The sequence below is a fragment of the Hemiscyllium ocellatum genome, chromosome 18, assembly GCF_020745735.1.
Source record: "Hemiscyllium ocellatum isolate sHemOce1 chromosome 18, sHemOce1.pat.X.cur, whole genome shotgun sequence".
NCBI lineage: Eukaryota > Metazoa > Chordata > Chondrichthyes > Orectolobiformes > Hemiscylliidae > Hemiscyllium > Hemiscyllium ocellatum.
In genome coordinates, this window is record NC_083418.1 from 27979245 (window position 1) to 28002834 (window position 23590).

Sequence of the window (23590 nt, forward strand, 5' to 3'; positions counted from 1 at the left end):
GCTTTTGATAAAGTCCCACATAGGAGATTAGTGAGCAAACTTAGGGCACATGGTATTGGGGGCAAAGTACTAACTTGGACTGAAAGTTGGTTGGCTGACAGGAAACAAAGAGTAGTGATAAATGGCTCCATTTTGGAATGGCAGGCAGTGACCAGTGGGGTACCGCAGGAATCAGTGCTGGGACCGTAACTTTTTACAATATATATTAATGATATAGAAGATGGCATTAGTAATAACATTAGCAAATTTGCTGATGATACTAAGCTGTGTGGCAGGGTGAAATGTGAGGAGGATGTTAGGAGAGTACAGGGTGACATGGACAGGTTATGTGAGTCGTCAGATACATGGCAGATGGTTATTCACTTTGGTGGCAAGAACAGGAAGGCAGATTACTACCTAAATGGAATCAATTTAGGTAAAGGGGCAATACAAAGAGATCTGGGTGATCTTGTACACCAGTCAATGAAGGCAAGCAAGCAGGTACAGCAGGTAGTGAAGAAGGCTAATAGCATGCTGGCCTTCATAACAAGAGGGATTGAGTATAGAAGCAAAGAGGTTCTTCTGCAGTCTACAGGGCCCTGGTGAGACCATACATGGAGTATTGTGTGCAGTTCTGGTCTCCAAATTTGAGGAAAGATATTCTGGCTATTGAGAGCGTGCAGCGTAGGTTCACAAGGTCAATTCCTGGAATGGCGGGACGACCTTACGCTGAAAGACTGGAGCGACTGGGCTTGTATACCCTTGAGTTTAGAAGACTGAGGGTGGATCTGATTGAGACATATAAGATTATTAAAGGATTGAACATTCTGGCGGCAGGAAACATGTTTCCGCTGATGGGTGAGTGCCGAACCAGAGGACACAGCTTAAAAATATGGGGGAGTCCATTTAGGACTGAGATGAGGAGAAACTTCCTCACCCAGAGAGTGATGGCTCTGTGGAATGCTCTGCTCCAGAGGGCAATGGAGGCCCAGTCTCTGGATTCATTTAAGAAAGAGTTGGATAGAGCTCGCGAGGATAGTGGAATCAAGGGTTATGGAGATAAGGCAGGAACAGGATACTGATTAAGGATGATCAGCCATGATCATATTGAATGGTGCTGCAAGCTCGAAGGGCAGAATGGCCTACTCCTGCACCTATTGTCTATTGTCGATTGTCTAAGATAAAGAACTTGTGAAGCCTTGGGTATTTTTCTTGACAGAGTTCAAATAAAAGAAGCGTGAGTGAGTGGAGGCACACACAGACCTAGGATTTTGCAGGTCTTGCGTTAGTTAGTTAATAGGTGTGAACTAAGGTAGTGGAAGGAAAAGACCTCTCTCTCTCAGGGAGCTGCTGCACGCATTCTTTTCTTGCTGACAGGATTGCATGTGAACCAATCAGTTTTCTGAATGTGCTGTTTGCCAAGAGTGTGTTTATGGGATGTTGGTATATTGGAGCAGTTAATTCGTAGCAGGTACTGTATCTACTATTCTATTAAGTTTTCCAGTAGAGTTAAGTTATTCCCCTCCTCTTCCCCCTTTGCTACCCTTCTCCCCTGTTTTCCAGTTTGCCTCTGCTTCACCCATCCCCCACATATTTTGTCACATAGCACTGGCTTCAGCCTTGGTCATTCACAGCTCCTAATCTCCCTGTCATCTCTCTATGCAATGTCATTGTCACCTCTTTATTGCTACCTTTGCTTCTGGAGCCACGACTCACCTTCTCTCAGCCTAGTATAAATACCTCCCTATTTCTCCCTTTTTTCCCCTTTTTTTCAGCTTTGACAAAGGGTCAGTTAGGCTCAAAATGTCAGCTCTTTTCTCTCCTTACAGATGCAGCCAGACCTGCTGAGATTTTCCAGCATTTTCTCTTTTGGTAACTTTCTTCACTGTCCACCACACCTCCAATCTTGGTGTCATCTGCAATCTTACTAACCATACCTCTATATTCACATCCAAATCATTTATGTAAATGACAAAAAGAAATGGACCCAGCACTGATCCTTGTGGCATTCCACTGATCACATGCCTCCAGTCTGAAAAACAACCGTCCACCTTCTGAGTCAGTTCTGTATCCAAATAGCTAGTTTTCCCTGTATTCCATGTGATCCAACCTTTTTTTGGTTACTAGTTCCTACCATGAGGAACCTTGTCAAATGCCTTACTGAAGTCCATACAGATCATGTCCGCCACTCTGCCCTCATCAATCCTCTTTGTTACTTCTTCAAAAACCTCAGGTAGTTCTGGTTTTATGACAGAGAAAAGATCACTGAGGAAGCAACTGAAGATGGTTGGGCCTGAGATATTACCCTGAGGGGTTCAAGACTCCTGCACTAATATCCTGGGCCTGCCCAGACTGACAGCCAGCAATCACAACCATCTTCCTTTGTGCCAGGTATACCTCTAACCAGCAGAAAGATTTCTTCCTGATTCCCATTGGTTTCAGTTTTTCTACTGCTCCTTGATGCCATACTTAGTTGATTCCTTTGTCATGTCAAGGACAGTCCCTCAAATGCTCATCTCTTTTATTTAGCTCTTATGGCCATGTTTGGAACCTGGTAGTAATGAGATCAAGAGATGAGTGGACCTCGAAGAACCCAACTGAGCCTCAGTGAGTCAGTGATCATTACCTGCTCTGGGATATACATGCATTGTTTCTCTATTCTTTTGATGTCATCCCTGCCCTGAAACCCCACGTGGGTATTGATTCATCTTCCTTTTCCCTTCTATCTTCTGTGAACTGACTCATGCCCCTGTTGTGCCTTTCCCACACACATGATCCACTTCTCTCTTTTCCTACCCTTGGTACAACACTTTGTTGTGGGCTCCAGTGTAAACATGCTGAACTGGAATTCACAGACTTGTCATCGACTGCCGGGTCCACTGGCTCAACCTGTGATACCATAACTTTCTCAGGCCTGCTGCTAATGCTTTTCCTGCTGTTTCATTTTTCTTGTTTAATTTAGCTTACATTTTATTGAATGAACTGAACCAAATATGTTTCTTAACAAGCTAAACTATATTAAGTGTTTATTGTGAAGAGAATTATTTTCAGAAATAAACAGTTTGCGGACACTACTGGACAGTCCAACACAGTATGAGGGACCAGGAAACATTTTGCAAGAGGCTTTAGCTAAACAATCTGATGACTCATTTTTACAAGAAATAAACAATCTCATTCTTCACTGAACAACAAAACAAAGTATTTGTAAACAATGTCTACCACTAAACTTTATTGCAGATGAATCAGAACTGAGTCAAAGATGATAGGCCAGCAATATTTACTTCATGGATTAATATAAAAAGCAATTGTTTTGAAGATAATCCTCAGCAAGTGATGAGATGACTGGGTGAATGCACTACACAATCTTAAAAGAACTCTGCACAGTTATGAAGTAGTCTGACAACTCTGACAGGGAATTGAAGGCTGGTACATTAGCCTCCATAACAGTTATAAACTCAAAGGGAGCACCTCATCTCGACAGTAAGAATTTTACAGCATCCATAAATGCTATGAAGCGTTTCAAAAAGTTTTCAAAGTCACAAGTGTGCTGGATAAAGCGGACAGGGAGAAACTGTTGTTCGTAAGAGAAAAAAGAACAAGGGGCATAGACTTAAAGTGATATGCAAACAAAGCAAGGGTGATGTCAGAAAAAAATGCTTTGCTCAAACAAGTAGTTAGAGTGTACTTAAACTGAGTGCAGTGGAATGCAAATGTGGCAGAGCAAGGTTCAGTTGAGGCATTCAAGAGCACGTTGGATGATTTTCTGGATAAAAATGACATGCAGGAATATAGGGAAAAGGCAGGAGATTGGCACACAGGGGTGCTGTAACAATTCTAGGAGTCCGTGACATACACAGCATGGAATGCAACCATTTCAGATCATACATTCTGCCTTCAATTTTTATATGCTGCTTTGCTAGTTTGATTTATTAAATCTCATTGTGTTCTTATTTCCTTCACTTTGTGTTCAGTTGGCATCTGCTTGAGACATATCTTTTGTCTCTCAGCCTGTCCCTTGCACCGTGGAACCTTGTGTGATTTAACTCCCTTATCTTCCACCAGATCAAAAGTTTCCGTTTGTTCTTCTTATTACTCTTCCCCTTTCACATACTCTATACTTTTGCATTTCTAAGTTCCCCAAAGTTCTGCTAAAAGCCAATTGTCTGAAACTTCTATTGCTCTCTCCACAGATGCTGCCTGATGTGAGGAAATCCTACTTCACACAGTGAGTAGCTTGGATTGGGAATGCATTGCTTTGAGAATATGGGGGAGGCAGGACCAATCGAAGCATTCAAGAGGGACCTGGATTACTATCTGAAAAGGAAGAATGGGCAGGGGTCCAGTTGAAAGGCAGGTGAGCAGCACTGGGAGAATTGTTTTTTTGAAGAAGACTTGGCACACACATATCAAACCAAATGGTTTCGTTCTGTCCTGTAACCATTGAAATCCTACTTATTAACGTTAGAAATCAATTTGTTTAAGTCAAGCAAGTTAGTCAACCCACTGGTATGAGTAAGTGCAAAGTGGTCATTTTTTTTCTTTTAATAGAATGACAAGACAAGCCAAAGAAATTGAATTAAGTAATTTTGATCATACGTTTTGCTCTACAGATAGTCATACAACAGGGAAACAGACCCTTTGGTTCAGCTGGTCCGTGCCGACCAGACATCCCAATCTGACCTAGTCCCATTTGCTAGCAGTTGGCCTATATCTTTCTCAACCCTTCTGATTCCTATAACTATCCAGATGTTGTAATTTGTACCCGTCTCCACCACTTTCTCTGGCAGCTTGTTCTATACATGCACTACCCTCTGTGAAAAAATTAACCCTGTCAAGGTCCCTTTTAAACCTTTCCCCTTTCACTGCAAACCTATGCCCTCTAGTTTTGCACACCCCTAGCCTGAGAAAAAGACCTTGGATATTCACCCTATCCATGTCCCTCATGATTTTATAAGCTTCTATAAGGTCACCCCTCAGCATCCGATGCTCCAGGAAAAATAGCCCCAGCCTATTCAGCCTCTCCCTAGAGCTCATACCTTCCAATCTCGGCAACGTCATTGTAAATCTTTTCTGCACCCTTTCAAGTTTAATATCTTCCTTCCCATAGCAGGAAGACCAGAATTCTATGCAGTATTCTAAATGTGGCATCACCAATGTCCTGCACAGTCACAACATGACCCCCAACTCCCACAGTCAATGTCCTGAACAATGAAGGTAAGTGTGCCAAATGCTTTCACCACCAGGAGAAAGTGAGGAATGCAGATGCTGGAGATCGGAGTAGACAGTGTGTTGCTGGAAAAGCACAGCAGGTCAGACGTCATCCAAGGAGCAGGAGAATCAACATTTCGGGCATAGGCCCTTCATCAGGAATGAGGCTTGTGAGCCAGGGGGCTGAGAGATTAATGGGATGGGGTGTGGCTAGGGGGAAGGTAGTTGGGAATATGATAGGTAGATGAAAGTGTGAGTGGAAGCGATAGGTCAGAGAGGAGGCTGGAGTGGATGGGCGGAAAGGAATGAAGATGAACAGGTAGGGCCGGTCAAGGGGGTGGTGCCGAGTTGGAGGCTTGGGACAGGGATAAGAATGGAGAGGGGAAATAAGGAAACTGGTGATATCCATATTGATCCCATGTGGTTGCAGGGTCCTAAGGCAGAAGATGAGGCATTATTCCTCCAGACTTTGGGTGGTTAGGGTTTGGTGATGGAGGAGGCCCAGGATTTGAATGCCCTTGGTGGAGTGGGAGGGGGAGTTAAAGTGTTCAACCACGGGGCGGTGGGGTTGGTTGGTGCAGGTGTCCCACAGATGTTCTCTAAAACAATCCGCAAGTTGGCATCCTGTTTCCCTGATGTAGAGAAGATCGCATTGTGTGCAATGGTTTCTGTAGATAATGTGCGTGTAAGTACAAGTAAATTTCTGTCAGATGCGGCAAGGTCCTTTGGGGTTCGTGGCTGAAGAGCTTCAGAGCAGAGGAGATGCCCTGGTGGGGTGCAGTGAAAGAGGGACTCACTGAGATCCTTGTAGAGAGACGAGGAGAACTTCTTTAAGGTGGGCACCCTTGGAAGAAGCTTCGCAGTAATGTTTACAATCAAGTAGGAGAAAGTGAGGACTGCAGATACTGGAGATCAGAGTCGAGAGTGGGTTGCCAGAAAAGCGCAGCAGGTCAGGCAGCATCAAAGGAGCAGGAGAATCGATGTTTCAGGCATAAGCCCTGCATCAGAAATGAGGCTTGTGGGCCAGGGTGGCTGAGAGATAAATAGGAGGGGGAGGCGGGGTTGGGGGGAGAGGCGAAAGATAGCTGGGAATATTATAGTTAGATGAAGATGCGGATGGAAGTGACAGGTCCGAGGGAAGGGTAGAGCAGATAGGTGAGAAGGAAGGAAGGTGTACACCATTGTGCAAGGTTTGTAGCTCAGGTTGAGGTTTGCTCGCTGAGCTGTGGGTTTGATATCCAGACGTTTCATTACCTGGGTAGGTAACATCATCAGTGGTGACCTCCAAGTGAAGCGAAGCTGTTGTCTCCTGCTTTCTATTTATATCTTTCTCCTGGATGAGGTTCCTGGGGTTTGTGGTGATGTCATTTTCTGTTTGTTTCTGAGGGGGTTGATAGATGGTATCTAGATCTGTGTGTTTGTTTATGGCATTGTGGTTGGAGTGCCAGGCCTCTAGGAATTCTCTGGCATGTCTTTGCTTAGCCTGTCCCAGGATAGATGTGTTGTCCCAGTCAAAATGGTGGGTTTTTTTTCATCTGTGTGTAGGGCTACGAGGGAGAGAGGGTCGTGTCTTTTTATGGCTAGCTGGTGTTTGTGTATCCTGGTGGCTAACTTTTTTCCTGTTTGTCTGAGAAAGGATACACGAACACCAACTAGCCACAAAAAGACACGACCCTCTCTCCCTCGTAGCCCTACACACGGAGGAAAAAAAACCACCATTTCGACTGGGACAACACATCTATCCTGGGACAAGCTAAGCAAAGACATGCCAGAGAATTCCTAGAGGCCTGGCACTCCAACCACAATGCCATAAACAAACACATAAATTTAGATACCATCTATCAATCCCTCAGAAAATGAACAGGAAATGACATCACCATAAACCCCAGGAACCCCATCCAGGACAAACATATAAATAGAAAGCAGGAGACAACAGCTTCGCTTACTTGGAGGTCGCCACTGATGATGTTACCTACCCAGGTAATGAAACGTCTGGATATCAAACCTACAGCTCAGCGAGCAAACCTATACCCCGTACACTATTGTGTCTACTTGCAACTCTACTTTTAAGGACCTGTGCACCCACACCCCTAAGTCTCCTTGTTCAGCAACACTCCCTACCATTAACTGTGTAAGTCCTGTCCTTGATGGGTCAAAGGGCCTTTTTCTGTGCTGCATGTGCCTATGACTCTATGATAGAAACAGATGGCAGCATGCATGGGTATTAGCTCTAAATAGTCACATAAACTTCTAGAATTATGGGTGGGACACAAGCACTCATATTTGTCTAAGGCTACTACAATTATAACGTCAGCCAAGTTACGTATGTGAAAACAGCTAAAGTCGACATTGTCTTAGAAGACATTAGAGAGAGGCGACTGATGGTAGTTTAACCTGAGGGTCACCATGCCCGATATGAGAGGCAAGGTTGTGAAGATGATACCTTCATGGTAACCTCAGCTGTTGTGTGAAGTGAATCCGTGCTGTTGGCATCAATCTGTATCACAAACCAGCTACCCAGCCAACTGAACTAACTGACCTGCAATACTACAATGTATCAGCAAGGCTGATTTAAGTACTATTTAATTTAAAGTCCAAGGAGATCTGCTGTAGTTCAGTCCAATTATAAAGTGGTTTGATTTGTTGGGTCCCAACACCCGCGTTATAGCAGACTTCCACTGTAGTTCCAGTCTGAAATGTCTAATCACTGGTGACCTGAAGTGACTTGCGATGACCCAAACATTTCCGACAGAAAGTCACCACACTTTGCTCGGTATCCTTAGGCAAAGAAAATCAGACACAAATACCTGAGCCCATCCCAAAGTTAGTATTTCTTGATAGATGTCCCCTTAGAATCCTTCTCTATTAGTGGAAAAGTTAACTGTACAAAGTGGCTAATTACAGACAAGTGTAAATAAATAGAGACATCTTTGGCTTTTTAGAACCTGTACCTGAGGTCAAATTAGAGGCAAGTCACCTCTGCCACTTCACAGATCAAAGACAAAAGATCTGACTTCAGAGCAAGAGACAACCATAATCGATTTCCCTTTGATGTCAGGAAAGAATAGGTTTGCAGACGATTAAATGTACAAGCCTGACAGACAGGGACACAGACAGGACTTCACTGAGTGTTAACCCATCAGGGGGAAAACAATTTTAGCAATAAAATGTGCAGTTCAGTCTGGAGAGGGAAGAATTTGCAATGACAATGACAATTTCTGACCACAATAATTTCTTCTCGAGTTGTGAAGGTTACTCCAGAGGAAACGGCTGAAAAACACACAAAAATGTCACTGTATTAAATTAAATCTGGTTGCCTGTTTTCAATTGTGACTTGCATAAGCACTGGAGCTCAGTTGGTTTACTCAGGCCTGGATCAGAGGTTGTAGGTTCAAGTCCCAATCCAGGTCTTCAGCTCCACAAACTAAACTGAAAATATTCAGCTTTTCTCGCTCCACAAATATTGGCTGAGTGATCTGATGAAGATTTCCAATATTTGCTGTTTTTCAGCCTTATTCACAATATTTTGATTTTGAAATTGGGCTGATACTTCTGTACAGTACCGAAGGAATGTAGCACTGTCAGACAAAAAGACATTGGCCTGTCTGCCCTCTCAGGTAGATGTAAAAGATCCCTTGGCACTATTTTGAAGAAGGACAAGTGGAATTATTCCTCAGTAGCCTGGCTAATATTAGAACAGCAAGTGAATTAAAACAATCATTTAATGTCACCCCTAGGTGGCACAAAGAGCACACATGTACTGAGAGATCAAGTGAAATTCTACCTTTATTCTGACAGCAAGCCCAAGACTTTAACATTCAAATGCATTTCAGCATCTGCAGTATTTGGTAGCTGTATTAATTTGAAACGGTCTCTGTTTGAAATGAGCAAGGCTGTGGGACAGAGATCATTTTATTGCTGGTTCAGTTCCATTGACAGATATATGGTGGCTCTCTGAGAAGTCTCGTTGGCTTTAAGCTTTTAAACTTACAACTTTTATTTCTTAGCTATTCTTGGCTGCTATTTTCTTCAATAGTTGTTTCTTCATAATTGGTTTCTTCACTTTCTCCTGGCTTTCCTTCATAGGAATTTTGAAGGAGCCAGAGGTACCTGACCATTTGCCTGCAGCAAGAACCTTTTCTCCAGCTTCCTCCTAATCTGGAACAAGAGCTTCTCCACATCAACACCGCTGTCTATCAAAAGGTTTTAATCAGTGCGGCTAGGGTCATCCCATTACAATCACAGATATCCACTGCCTAGATGTAAGCTGCAAACATCAAGTGTCACCAGCCACTAGATGGTTGGCAGCTGTTCATAGCACGCACTTTGATATGTAATTGCCTGGAAAGGCACAATAGTAGGTCTGGCAGCCATGAAAGGTGCTACACAAATGCAAGTCTTTCTCTCTCAGGTGTGTTGAGTTCTCACTGTGCACGTGTTAAATTCCACGCTCAAATTCTTCTGATGCCCACAAACTGCTTTAAAGAAAGCTGCTTACTGATGAAGCTTTTGTGAAATGATTCTAGTTTTATTATTTATTTTCACTTGTGCACATGATCTTGCCAGTAAATAAATCTGCTGCAGTGGTTTCAGCTTGAATTCAGTGGATATCAGTGTCCATCTTCAGAAGAAAGTACATGGAATTCCATGTGCTATGATCAGGTGCTAACCCGGCTGCACTGGGAACCTTTAGACTGACTATCAACATGAGTATAGGCTGAAAAACCCCAGATTGTAACACCTAGTACAAAAACTGTGAACATGAGTGAGAGTCAGAGCCTGATTTACGATTGAGGAGTACTTGGCTCTCAATTTGGAACAGAAATTGCAAACTCCAGTCAGTCTAATGATCGGGTCAACCATGTAAATCTGTTGATGAGTGTCTGAATGACATGTTGCATTGTCACACAATGAGAGATGGCAGAGGAGACAAATCCGAAAGATGCTGATCTGAAAAACATCCACCCTGTTACAAACAAGCTCTGGAGCTAGACGCTGGCATTTCCTGGGCTGAGATTTTCTGAGTACCCATTCGGTTATGAACGAAAAAACAAACTTGACTAGGCCTCAATCCAATATTAGTGCGAACTCAAAACATATGTAACTCAGCTCCTTGGCTTCAAAGCAATGAAAGGAAAACATGAAAAATAACCATCAGAATGAAAACTGACAAACTAATATAAATTTCTCCAGTGTAGAAAATAACAGACTCATGTCAACTCCCTGAACAAAAAAAAAGTAGAAAACCCAACTGAGATGGAGCCAGAATGCAAAAAGATCAACCCACTAGCCCTCAGTGTGTAAATGTCCTCCCAGGGACAGATCCTTCAGTTACTTTCCTCCTGGAATTACAGCAATTGCAAAACTGCATGTGAAGACTGAACTGCATGCAGACCAATTGCTATTGAAGTCTCCCCAGGGAAAGGCATGGGTATACAAATATACCACATGGAATTACTAATAGCTAATGTCAAGGTGGAATTGTTTTGCAGTGGATTTGGCAAATTGTCTTTGTAAGAGGATTGCTGGCCAAAAGCCAGACTGTATGCTTTCCCCCCTCTTTACTGGCCACAGAAAGCAAAACAGATGTTTTGAAGTGATCTACATTACATTTGATATTTCATGGCACATGCTTGAACCCACTAACTCACACTGATGTGTAAGCAGATAGTTTTCCATGTTGTTAGATCCCAAGTTTTGTTTCCTTCCTCACCTGAAGGTACAAGGAGAAAAACCCATGCATGTCTGAGAAGTGATTGATGGGTCGAAAAGGCTTGCTTCTGTGACATAATGACTCTGTGGCACAAGGAAGGTCAGATCCCTTTACCAAGAATTCCTCATTTAGAAGCCAAGGTGGTGTGTCTCAGCAGGGTACTTAAGTATAGAAGGCATCACATCTAAGCTTGATCCTGCATTTACAAGATTTCCAAACTTCCAGAAATGCCTTAGAGCTTCTGCAATTGAGGATTACTTTCCTGGACCTTTCTGAAAGCAACCAGGGAGAAAAGTATCATGGCATTAGGAAAGAATTGTGACTCATTATCAGTTTATTTCAATAGTTTTTTTTCTCCAATAGTTATAAACAAAAATGGAGATGAGAGGTTGTGGGAGGGCATAGGCAAAGCTGCTAAACCAAGCATAAAGAATAATCAAATCAGATTAAAAGAAGAGCTTTTTAGTTTCCCAAGTGATGCGTTCCACGGTGGAAGATTACAGATGTTAATATAGTAGGTGGTCTAGCAGGCAATTGGGATTAACTGATTATGTCTACATAGTCATTGAATTTAAGAGGGAACAAGAGGAACCAGTTGGCGAAAGGAACTATCAGACTGCATAGGAAATAAACTCTACCCACAAAGGAAGCTGCCTTTGATTCTAGCTGCCTTGTGTCCGACTGGCATTGGCAACAGGAGAAAGTCAGTTAAAGATAAAGACTGGAAACCAAGAGTTCTTTTCAGATGTAGGATTGTAATTGGAGTTACTTTTGAGAAAAATGGTTGAAACCACATGCAGAGTGTCAGAATATGACTTTCCGCTGACATTTTATGACACTGAAATTAGCAATCAAAGGCAAAATGAAGTGTATGTGGGAGCACAGGTTAGGTATTTAACAAGAGACAAGCAAGGTACGGCCTTGGCACTGTTATTTCCCGTAAGAAGCAAGACGTATTCTGGGAGTTTTACAGAAGATCAACAAGTGGACACTAAGAAATGCTTGGATTCACTAATAAAATTGATGGACAAAATTGATAAGAAAATCCTAATTAAATGCCTATGAGACATGGTCAGACTTCAGTAAATGTAGAAAACAGGATGGATTTTCTAAATAAGAATACATAATGCAATTTAACAGACTATATGCAAAATTGAAAATGTTCTACTTGGATTCTCCTAATTTACTGTCTGCCTTTAAATTGTTATTTACTCAGAGCACTAGGAGGCTTAAACTGTCAGAAAAAACTGCGTTTTCAGAACTGATGTAAGGAGTCTTTTAAAAAAGATTCCTGGGAAAACATTTATTCCCAGCAGCTTTCATGACTCAACTGGGACAGGCAGCAAAATGCAAAGAATGGAGGATTTAATGGTGGGGACAATGAAACTTTCCTTACCAACATGTACAGAAATTTGTAACTAAAGGGTGTGAAGGTAGAAATACATCTAATGTCTAGAATAGATGTCAGAAACTGGGGAAATGTAATTGAAGAATAAACCCAAGAAAAGTGTATGCTTAAATCATGTTTATATGCTACTCAAAATATAATTATTCAATAAATTGTCTGAAATGGAATGACAGGAGTTTTGAAATTACACACAACACACAATATGCAGAAGGAGAAGGTGATGATACTAATTAGGCGGAAGAAATTTTACTACTTATAAGAAACTTCAGCCGAATAATGAATATTTTAGTCACAGACTCATTCAATTGCAGTCTATTGAACAGTGGATGCATGTCCACATTGCGTGGGTTAGATTAGTTACAATGTTACAGATCCTTTAAATGATAAAGACCCAAGTACTACCAAGGAATTGGAGAGTTCTACTTTAGATTAGATTACTTACAGTGTGGAAACAGGCCCTTCGGCCCAACAAGTCCACACCGACCCACCACCCACCCATACCCCTACATTTATCCCTTACCTAACACTACGGGCAATTTGGCATGGCCAATTCACCTGACTCGCACATCTTTGGACTGTGGGAGGAAACCGGAGCACCCGGAGGAAACCTACGCAGACACGGGGAGAACGTGCAAACTCCACACAGTCAGTCGCCTGAGTCGGGAATTGAACCTAGGTCTCAGGCGCTGTGAGGCAGCAGTGCTAACCACTGTGCCACCGTGCCGCCCACTTGCCACCGTGCCGCCCACAAGAGTTGCATAGGTGAGAACAATGTGGTGTATACATTGAGGTACCAGATAGGGCACAGCCAGTCTCATCAAATTGATGGGTAGGTGCAGAAAAACTACAGAAAACAAAACTAACCTGGGATTTCAAAAAGGACCTTCAAGATCAAGATTTTAACAGCCGATCTTCCTACCAACTTTGTCCACTTTGGCAGTGCTTCACATACCAATATTTACATGGCTACTCAAAAATGGCAGAGTTCATCACGTTCTTTGAAAGGAAAGGTTAATAAATATCACCACTGGCCTGGGAAGCTATTAGAATAAAATGGGAAGTTAAAATGTACCTTAGCTGCTGAAATATTTGCTCTGGTAAAATCTATTGATGCAGAGATGTATTTATCCAGTATTCCAAAGGAAATTATACACAAGGGCAATTTGAAGTAGGTTTGCACACACAATGTTTTCTGTATAATCATTCTCTAAGAGTCAATGTACATTCAGCAAAGGGTGTCTCTGATAATAGGTTGAAGATTGACTTTACTCACTGAAAGGAAATTATAAAAAGAAAATAGTTTTCCGAAATAAAGTGGGTTCATGCAAGGCATCAGTTGTCAGATGATTCCAGAAAAAATAAGAGGTGTTTCCTGTATGATGCTATGGGAGATCCTCGATGACAAATGCCTCATTTCATGTGACATTATAAGAATATGAAAAGGAATCCTTTTTCTGTTTGGCTTGCTGCGTGATTAAACATACCCTTTTTTTTGTAAAGAAAGAAGGGAGATAATGGTAGCATTACAAGGTAAGATCTAGAATATAAAATAAATTATTTTATCTAATTTTCACTGGTTTTGTTTGTAAGTCTTCAGAAGCTTTATCTGAAGAGAAGAAAAAGTGAATCTGTTATCTGTTAATAAGCTAGGTAGGTAAGTAGGTGTTTGGGATTAATAGATTAGTTCAATGACTGGAGAGCATACTAAACAGAGCTACTGGTGAGCCAAATGAGCTGTAATGCTGAGAAGTTAATAAATTCTATCCACATAGAAAGATGTCTTGGCTTCTGATTCAATGACTGACTTTGATCTTGATTGACTCTAGGAAAGGGAAACCCTTTCTTCCCAAATCTAAATTCTAAATAACTTTCCCTTTTCCAGGCTAAGAGCATGACTTCCACTGTGGCATCACAATTTCTTGCCCAGTTGAATTCACCTACATAACAGAAAGACTGACACCTTCATGGCTGTTTGGATCACCTATTCAATGAGCCACAAAAAGACATTTTTCATCATTGGTCTTCATGAATGATGATCTGGCCTACATTTACTGACCATTAAGGGGCTGACTCAAATTAAGTTATGTTATTAGAGGAATGCAAAATGCTTCTTTGCTTAAGAATCAGTTTTGAGGTCCATTATTAAGAGATTGTTAAATCAATCTTGGTTCACTCATTCCGCAGGTAAAAGCAAATGTCAGGGATGTGGTCATACTCAAAGCACACACTGTTGGAGGGGAGTGGCAAAAGGGCACGACTATAAGCTATTGTCATCTCACAGACCTGCAATATAACCCTCCAAAAAGTGTACACTCGTCAATTTAAGATCGCTTTGTGCACTGAAGTTGCAGAGTGCATGACTTTATATTCTAAGAGGTATATAAGTTTCAAAATCCTTTGCATGTTTTTAATTCTTTGATCAGACTGTTTGATCTTTAGATAAATGGAAATAAATTCCAAGTTACCATTACTGCTCCTAATAATAATCATATACCTGCCTGTTTGAACAGTGGAATTCAAGTGTGGGAAACCATTGACTGCTCAGAGAATAACTCTCTCTACTTTTTTTTTAAATATTAAAAACACACTGGTTCACATCAAAACATCATATGGGCTTCAGAGTCCTCAAGAAGATTTGTGGCTTAGGATGTGCTTGAGGTTGTTAACTTGCTCGCTGAGCTGGTCTTATATGGGCTTATAATAGATTGGTATTTAAACCACTATTATTCCTGAGTATTACTCTTGGGTGGTTTCTTGTGAAAAATGGATGTAGCTGAGATAAGTACCTGATTTCTGACATATTGGCAAACCCCTCCAGTTTGTCAGGGTTGACAGGGAGTAGATAAAATTCTGGAAAAGACTTACAATAAGCAGCATTCAGGAGGAAGGAAGATCCATTTCTTGGATGGAATTTTATAAATATGGTAGGGGCTCTGACAATGTGCATCAAAGCCAGGGGTGACCCCACAGCAACTGTTTGCAGACACTGTCATATTTTAATAATTAGCTACTGTCAGAGCCAATCAGTGAACGAGCAGCTCAGCAGTCTCTATTAGGATTACATCTGGAAGAGAAAACCACGGAAGGACACTGTTTTTCAATCCAGCTAAGTGGGTTCTGTTCAGCACTGAAGCTGCAAGGACATCAGTAAGTGCATAGAACAGGAGGGAACTCTTATCTAAAGTGCCCACAGTTACAACAGGGGTCCTTAATTGGCCACGTTAGGTTTTCAGTTGGATTCTGGGAAGGGCAGTTATCCATCAACTACTCTGTCACTGCAAACACCCTCACCTTTCATTGTTTTTAGATCGGATGCCCCAATCTACCATTAGAGGGCTGGTACAATCCAACCTCAACTCTCAAACAGGAAATACATCCCCAGTATCCAACACTGGATATACTTTTCAAGTAACTAGCACTCAATAAGGGAATGAGTTAATCTCCAGTATCCAGCATTGTGAAGGGAGAGTATGAAATACCCTTGCAGTATCCATATAAAAGGCATAAGAAGTGGAGAATAAGATCCACTGCAGAGGCCCACGGACCGGGGTGGTGTGGGGCTTGGGGGGGTAGGGGAATGTGGAGGTTAGCAGACTTCAGGATTATTGAGTTAATTCCCAATATCCAACACTCAGTGGAGGAGTGAGATCCATATTCGGTCTCCAATATCGGTGGTTGGGTCTGTGAGATACATTCATTGCATCTGAAACTTCAGAGTTGAGGGAGGGGTGATGGGAATGAAATACACTCCAGTATTTAGCACCGGGATATTGGCAGAGGTGGAAGACTACTGAGGTATGTTTTCAGTATCCAACACCGTGTATGGATTGAGATGTGTTTCTGGTATCCAATACTGGTTGGTTGGTCAGGGGTAGTGGTTGTTCTGGGATTTATTCCCAGTTCCTAATACTTAGCAATTAAACTGAAAGAAAATTCCAACTGATGAATGTAATAGGAAAGATATAGAAAATGTGCTTTCCATGGATAGAGGCCAAGTATTTTCACATACGTTCTGAATAAAGTTTAAAGTCAAAATAAAAGCCAAATATATGAAATCAATAAGAGAAACACCAGTCAAAGTAAGTCATAATGAAACTGTCAAATAAATTGACCTCTTCCTTCAGTTTTTTTTTCAGCTTGTCAATGTGGTCTGTTTCACTGAAAGCTTTGTAGGGTTTCACGGAACAAGCAGAGGAACTGGCGGGTCACAGTCAGTCAGAACCTCTGTTTCAAATTACTCCACACTGACAAATCAACATTGACAGTCTGTCCATTACCCTGCTCCGCTGGGCTTCATTGAGCAAATTTTAATTCTGGAAGGAATGCCACAGTGTGTCCTCTCTTTATTACTTAAAGCTGAAATATATTAAAGCTTGAACATCACAGTATCTGCAGTTTTTACTGGGTTGGAATTTTGACCACAGTTGGAGAATGGAAAGAGATGTTATTGTTTGTCAGTGCTGTTTGGGTTCAGCTTGTCTAAGCAGCTACCAGAATCTGTAGATTGAGTCACAGTGATATTTGGTTTGACGTGTTTTTGTCTGGGACATTTTTAGCTTGTTCCTTCCTCTGCTGGCACACTTTCACCTTTAGTTTGGAAAATGAGAAGGTCTGACCAAGGTTTTTTAGAAACACCGGATTTCACTCCCTAACCTGACATAGAGTTGTTCAGCACAGAAACCGATCCCTTGGTCCAACCAGTCCATGCCAAACATAATCCCAAATTAAACTAGCCCCACCTGCCTGATCTTGGCCCACATCCCTCCAAACCTTTCCTATTGCTGTACTTATCCTAATGGCAAGCATGTAAGCACTGTCAATTGTCGTAAAAAAAATCTATCTGCTTCACTCATGCCCTTTAGGGAACTACATGATCTGGCTTACATGTGATTCTAAACCCACAGCCATGTGGTTGACTCTGAACTGCCCTTTGGAAAATTAGGGATTGACAATAAATGCTGCCCAGCCAGCAACATCCATAGTGCATGAATAAATAAAGTAAGCAATTAACATTTACACCAATAAATATTTAAATGTTTACATTTTAAAGAAACACAAATTGACTGCATGAGACTGCTATCTCCACACACTTGGCTCCTATTCTCAGCATTTCTGATATTGCCGAAGCTACAGCAAATCAAGATAACAACACTATGATTCTATTACTTGTACAGAAAATGAAAACTTGAGTTACAAGATAATAGAGTCATTAATTCAAGAAGGGAATTCAGGAGAAACAAGCCAGTGATTAGAGTTTGGAGCTTGTTATCACACAAAATAATTAAATATTATTGGCAATGGATTATTTTGAAGAGAAACGAAATAAACACGTAAGACTTATGCTGATGGGGTTAAGATGAATTAAATTAGGAGATTTTTATGAAGTATAAACACTGATGAAACTTACAAACACAAGTACCAGTTTCCACATCTTGACAGAAAAGAGGGGCAGCTGGTCTTTCTAAATATTGACTATGAGTGTTCAAGAGTCTGATAATCCTGGAAGACCTTCTGTTGTGCTAAGCAGAGACAATGTTTGTGTGTTATCACGCCAAGCAGTATGCTGGTAAGAATGGATTCCCTGTGTGAAGAGATGAAACATTTAGAGATACAAAGGTCAAGGAGTCATCAGAGGGTGTCTTCCCACCAGAAGACTTTTCAAAGGAAACTAGAAGACTTGGCCTGATGTGGCCTATCATTGAAAAGCCAGGAGGAATTTGGAACTGTACTATAAGGTCACATATCCACAGAGAAAGAGAGGCATGATGTGTAGGCATGACATGGGGATTTCAGCTGTGTTAATGAGTTGATGTAGAAATTATCTTTTCTATAGATGGGAGTACTACTTGCCTAGGTAATGTTTAGCCATCTTGTTTGTTAAAATAAATGTTTTAAAACCTGACATTTTGGCGCTAGGAAATTAATTTCACTTCTTAAAAATTATTTGTCTCTTTGGGGATTGTAACACATTGCCAGACCAAATGGCCTATTTTGCAGCATATACTCTATGATTCCACGTGAAGCTGGAATAGATAAGCTGTTGTAATTCCAAACATAACTTTAACCAACAAAATCTGCGAGGTTCTAAGCTAGAGAGAATAGTTTACCATCTAAACCATCCCAAGAACGATTATTCAAAAAAAAGTCCAACAACTATTTCAGTAGGCAATTTATGCCAAGGATGACAAAAACGTTCTCCCATTTAGCATTTAAATCCCAACAAAGGTCACCTTCAACAGGTACACTGTAACCTTTATATAAACACACTACTCTCCTGCAACCTGTCAATGTGATGCATAACTCGCCCTTCCTTCCCAGCTGGACAATCTCTGATCACTCAACCATTTTAAATGTACATGTTAAGTTAACGTTTTACCCTCCAGCTGAAGCTAGCCAAATCTTTCAACATCATTTAAAACTTCATGACGTTGGTCTCTTCTATATCGACAAGAGCTCTCACATTTTCTGTAATAAACAACAGAATTGGTGTCTCTCTCTCTCGTGCACGCACATCCCTCTCTCTCTCGCACGCACACACACACACACACACACACACACACACACACACACACACACACACATAGTCTCTCTCTCGCAATCTCTAGTTCTTTTAGACTGACACCGAGAGGTTCAGTGATGCTTTGGAAATACTGCAATACACCAACATTTTAATGGTTTCATACAAACCCTTTCTCTTACAAAAGCTAAGAAAGCAAATGTTACACAGGGTTTGGGCATATTACTTTGGCTTGCCATTAGCCAATAAATGGAACAGGTATCCCAACTGGGTAAATTTAGTTCTAAGTAATCAAGTGATGAATGGGCATTTAGCTGAATACCATTGGTATTGTATCCTTGCAACAGTCTGTGCCTTTTGCAAGAAAGGCAAAATTTATGTAAACATTTTGTTTAAATAGTCAATGTAATAACATAACGAGAATTATCAGAGGATTACAAGGTGAAATATTTATGAAAATTTAAACTCCTGTCCCAAAGTTCAGGAATAACCACAACAAACAACACATTTGAAATGAAGAGGTATTTCCTACCTGTGCAGGAAAGACCATTGCTGTGCAGGTAGAAACCAGGCTGACAGGAACACTGAAAGCTGCCCACCACATTCTGACATCTTTGCTGGCAAGGAGACCTGTTCCCTGCACATTCATCCACATCTGCAATGTAACAGCACATCAGGATCAGACCAGAGAGGGACAATTTAACTTCCACCAACCTGTACAAATCTCAGTGTTTTTTTTGAAGAAAGAATGCACCATGAATCAAAACTGAAGCACTTAAACGTGGCAGGTCTAAGTGAAATAATGAAATTAATAACAATCATTATAATAATTAATGAATAATTATAGGTTCTTTGAAGACATGTCTGGATCCATCATCCTACAAATCAGCATTTCACCTCGGCACTATATGAAAGTAGGCAATGGTCTGATGTTTCTGGGCACATTGGGTGAGGTGAGACAGTTGGCAAAATATGGGGAGGAAAAGAATCGGGAAGGGTGCCCAATGTTTTATCACTTTGTTGGCAACATGACACGGTGGTGGCAAGGTTGGCAAATTTGTTGTCTGCTGGGAGAACAGTTGAATTAGTTAAGTAGCCAATTAAAAGCCACTCTGTTGTGGACAGGCTTCATGACCCTGCAGCAACTTTGTGGTGATGTCACAGAGCTGCTTCTCACTGGGGATAAATAGTGCAACGTGGGCAGAGTTCAGGACGAAAAGAGGAACGAGTGCAGAGAAGCATGTGGACTACATCAACTACCAGTAGGTGATAAAGTTCATGGAATTGCCTCAACAATGTAATGGGCCAATTGCAGCCTGGTAATACCATGTCTGATACTCTGAATACCATTTAACATTTCACCTTAATACATAAAAATCAGCATTATAAGGAAGTCCATACCTGAAGACAGTTTGTAACCTTGCTTTCTCTTCCAGCAATCTGTCTTGAACCAAAATCCATAGATGTGAGTCATCAAACCTCACCACAAAATAATGTCCTGCCTTTGTGGACTGTTTTTCCATACTGCCATGGTAAGAACACCCAAGGAGTATAGCAGCATTCTGGTATGTTACAAAGGAGCCAGATGCTCTGTGACCCACACATAGGAGCACCCAGCAGCAATAGCCACTCCTAAAGCAAAAGAGCTACTGGTGGATCAAAAACGTCAACTCCCTTCCCCCAACACCAGGGTCTGATCGCCTCCTACAACCTTCCTGAAAGTTCATCAAGGATGCACAGCCATTGAAGTACCATCTCTCAGGAGCTGCAGCCTCAGGAGTAAGCAGACCATCCATTCTGGAGGATTGGAGGCATCTTTTATTGAAAAACAACCTCTGTGGCAGCCAGTAAATTGGTTGTTGGAACCTAAAAGCATTAAAGCTAACCTCTCTCTGCACCTTCACTGTAGCAATAAAACTGCATTCTGTCCTATTACCCTGATGTACTTATACATGGTGTGATCTGCCTGTATAACACACAAGACAATACTTTTCACTGCACTGTGGCACATGTGACAATTACAAATCAAATCAAAAAGTCTCCTGGGTCCTGCTTTTGGGCTTTGCAATGGAAATGCTTTATCAAGAAACGTCAACCCAACCTGAACATCTGTATGCATGGAGCCTTTAATTAGAAAGATGGAACCTTCGGTAGTACAGCGCTCTTACAGCACTGCACTGGAGTCAGCTTTGATTTTGTGTTCCAAGCCTACAAAGTGGGATTTGACCCACAGACTTTGGATTTTGAAATGGAAGTGCCACAACCAACAGCTTTGAACGACATTGGGAAATCTTCATACAATTGTCTCCAACAATCTTCATACAATTGTCTCCAACAATCACCAGTTTAAAATCACCTGAAATTCTGTTGGACTTCTGTTATGACAGCAAATTGGTTGAGAATTGCAGCCAGAAAGCTGAATTCAGGGTTTGAATTGTGAAACAAGATGAGAACACAGGTGGGTACCTGAATCATTTTCTGGAAGCTGTCGACAGTTTCCCACTGAAATCCACTGTCAGCAAAGCCAGATCGAGAAGTAGAGGAGTGAAACACCCTCCAACCTGGAGGTGTTGAATTCAGAGTAAAGCAAAACTATTACAAACTCCTCATTGATATTTCTGAGGAGCGAAGGGCAATGAAGGGAAAGGGCACTAAATACACAGCACTGAATATCCTTATCGACAAGGTTTCCATTTTGCCGCAAGAATTTCTTAATTAAGAACAGCTTTTATTTAAATGTTAACCTTAGGATCTGCATGAACTGCAAAGTTCTCAAAACTCAATTGCATAAAGTTACTGTGTCTTGGCTTCAATTAGATACTTAGAGGCCTATTAACTTGTGCTCTCCACCTAATCCCAGATCTTTGCTTAATCTTTCCTCTCTTTCTCCATCTTTTACCTGGTTCTAGACTTCTCCATTAACTTCTCCTTGTTTTGACGTATAGTCACCAACCTGAAATTTTCTCTCTCTCTTTTGCTGTCCACAGATGCTACCTAAACCATTGAACATGTCTTGCATTCTCAAGTTTAATTACAGATTTCCCGCAACCACGGTATTTTCCTTGTAAATCATTAATGTAGCAAGATCGTTCACAGCAGAGGTGAATGACAGCTGGGAATTCAGGTGGGGATCCATATTCCTGGATCCTTGACCAAAAGCACAGAGTTGAATCCTTGTGTTTCTGCCATTTCAGGCACATTCTCTAAGAGCTTCATTTCAATGGGAAATTACACAGAAATAACCGTTAGGTGAAGCCATACACAATTCTTCCATTGTCTTACAAGATTACTACCTGTGTTCATATTGGATGGTTAGTTCAGGTCAGGCCCATTCTGTGTTTAAACTGCAGCATGTCCTCAGTGTCATTCTTTGTTTTTGAGAGCTTTATTTCTGACTGCAGAATGGTTGTGTTTAGGAATTTATCTTGCCCAGATTTTGATGACTGTAAATGTTTTACTTCTGTTTTTTTCCAAGATGAAGGAGGAGTTGAAAGAAGGGATATGATGCAATAGACAATAGGTGCAGGTGTAGGCCATTCAGCCCTTCAATATGATCATGGCTGATCATTCCTAATTAGTATCCTAATGCAGAATCAGTGAGGCTGAGGCAGGCAAGTGCCAGAGGATCAATTGGCTTCATACTCTCCAAATGATCAAGAAGGCTGCAAAGAATTGATCCAGTCAACATTATTCATGGACCATGTGGGCTCAAACCAAACTGTAGAGTAAAGAGTTAACTATACCTTCACTAAGATCAATTTGACAGTGCCAGTGTTGGACTATGGTGGACAAAGTTAAAAACACAACACCAGGTTATAGTCCAACAGGTGTATTTGGAATCACTAACTTTCAAAGTGCCACTCCTTCATCAGGTGGTAAGACACAGAGGCTGATAGCCAAGTTCGGTACCATGGGGATGGCCTCAAATGGGACCTTGGGTTCATGGCATACTTCAGGTGACCCCACTACATTATACATACACATACGCACATTCACAGACAGACGCACACACTCTCACAGAGACTCACACCCCCACATACACACCCACAAGCACACACTCACTTGGTCTCCCCTGCACGCGCTCACACGCATACACACACACACACACACACACACACACACACACGTTTGTGAGTGAACTTGTACTTGCAGAATTAGATTTTATTTTGCTCAAAAACTGCATTAATCCATGTAACTCCCACTTTAAAAATAGAATCAGTCAGACATTAACTTCACACCTTCAATGCTTTATCTAAGCTGAGAAGATATCTATTGTTAAAAGCTATCTTGAGAATGTAATTTTAAAATTGTTCTGGGATTTTCATATGAAGGAAACCAAACTAACATGGTCATTCTAAAAGATGAAAGAAGTAAGCTAAATTTGTTTAATATTACATTCCATGACACTGCAATCCTGTTGCTATAAAGTCTGTGTCTTAGAATTCTGCTCCATAACCACCTGATGAAGAAACAGTGCTTTGGAAGCTCGTGCTTCCAAATAAACCTGTTGGACTTTTTTTTAAACTTTGTTCACTAATGTCGGAAATGATCAGTTGCAAATCAAGGTGTATCTGAAACAGAGCCTGGACTTGCATTGGTTCCAACAGAATGTTCTTTTGTTATCATGCTGTGTAAATAGCTATATCTAATAATGATTTGGAGATGCCGGCGTTGGAGTGGGGTGTACAATGTTAAAAATCACACACCACTAGATTATAGTCCAACAGGTTTAATCTGAAGCACATTAGCTTTCGGAGGGCCACTC

At 41.3% G+C, this 23590-nt stretch overlaps 1 protein-coding gene across 7 annotated transcripts in view; it reads right to left on the minus strand.

Annotated features, from left to right (window-relative positions):
- LOC132824379 (von Willebrand factor C and EGF domain-containing protein-like) overlaps nucleotides 1-23590 on the minus strand; it is a 325791-nt gene that overhangs the window by 134507 nt on the left and 167694 nt on the right. For all 7 annotated transcript variants that reach the window (XM_060838784.1, XM_060838782.1, XM_060838783.1 and 4 more), the window contains exon 8: nucleotides 19358-19480. In XM_060838784.1, the coding sequence (XP_060694767.1) occupies nucleotides 19358-19480 (123 nt within the window). The remainder of the gene's footprint in view (nucleotides 1-19357; nucleotides 19481-23590) is intronic.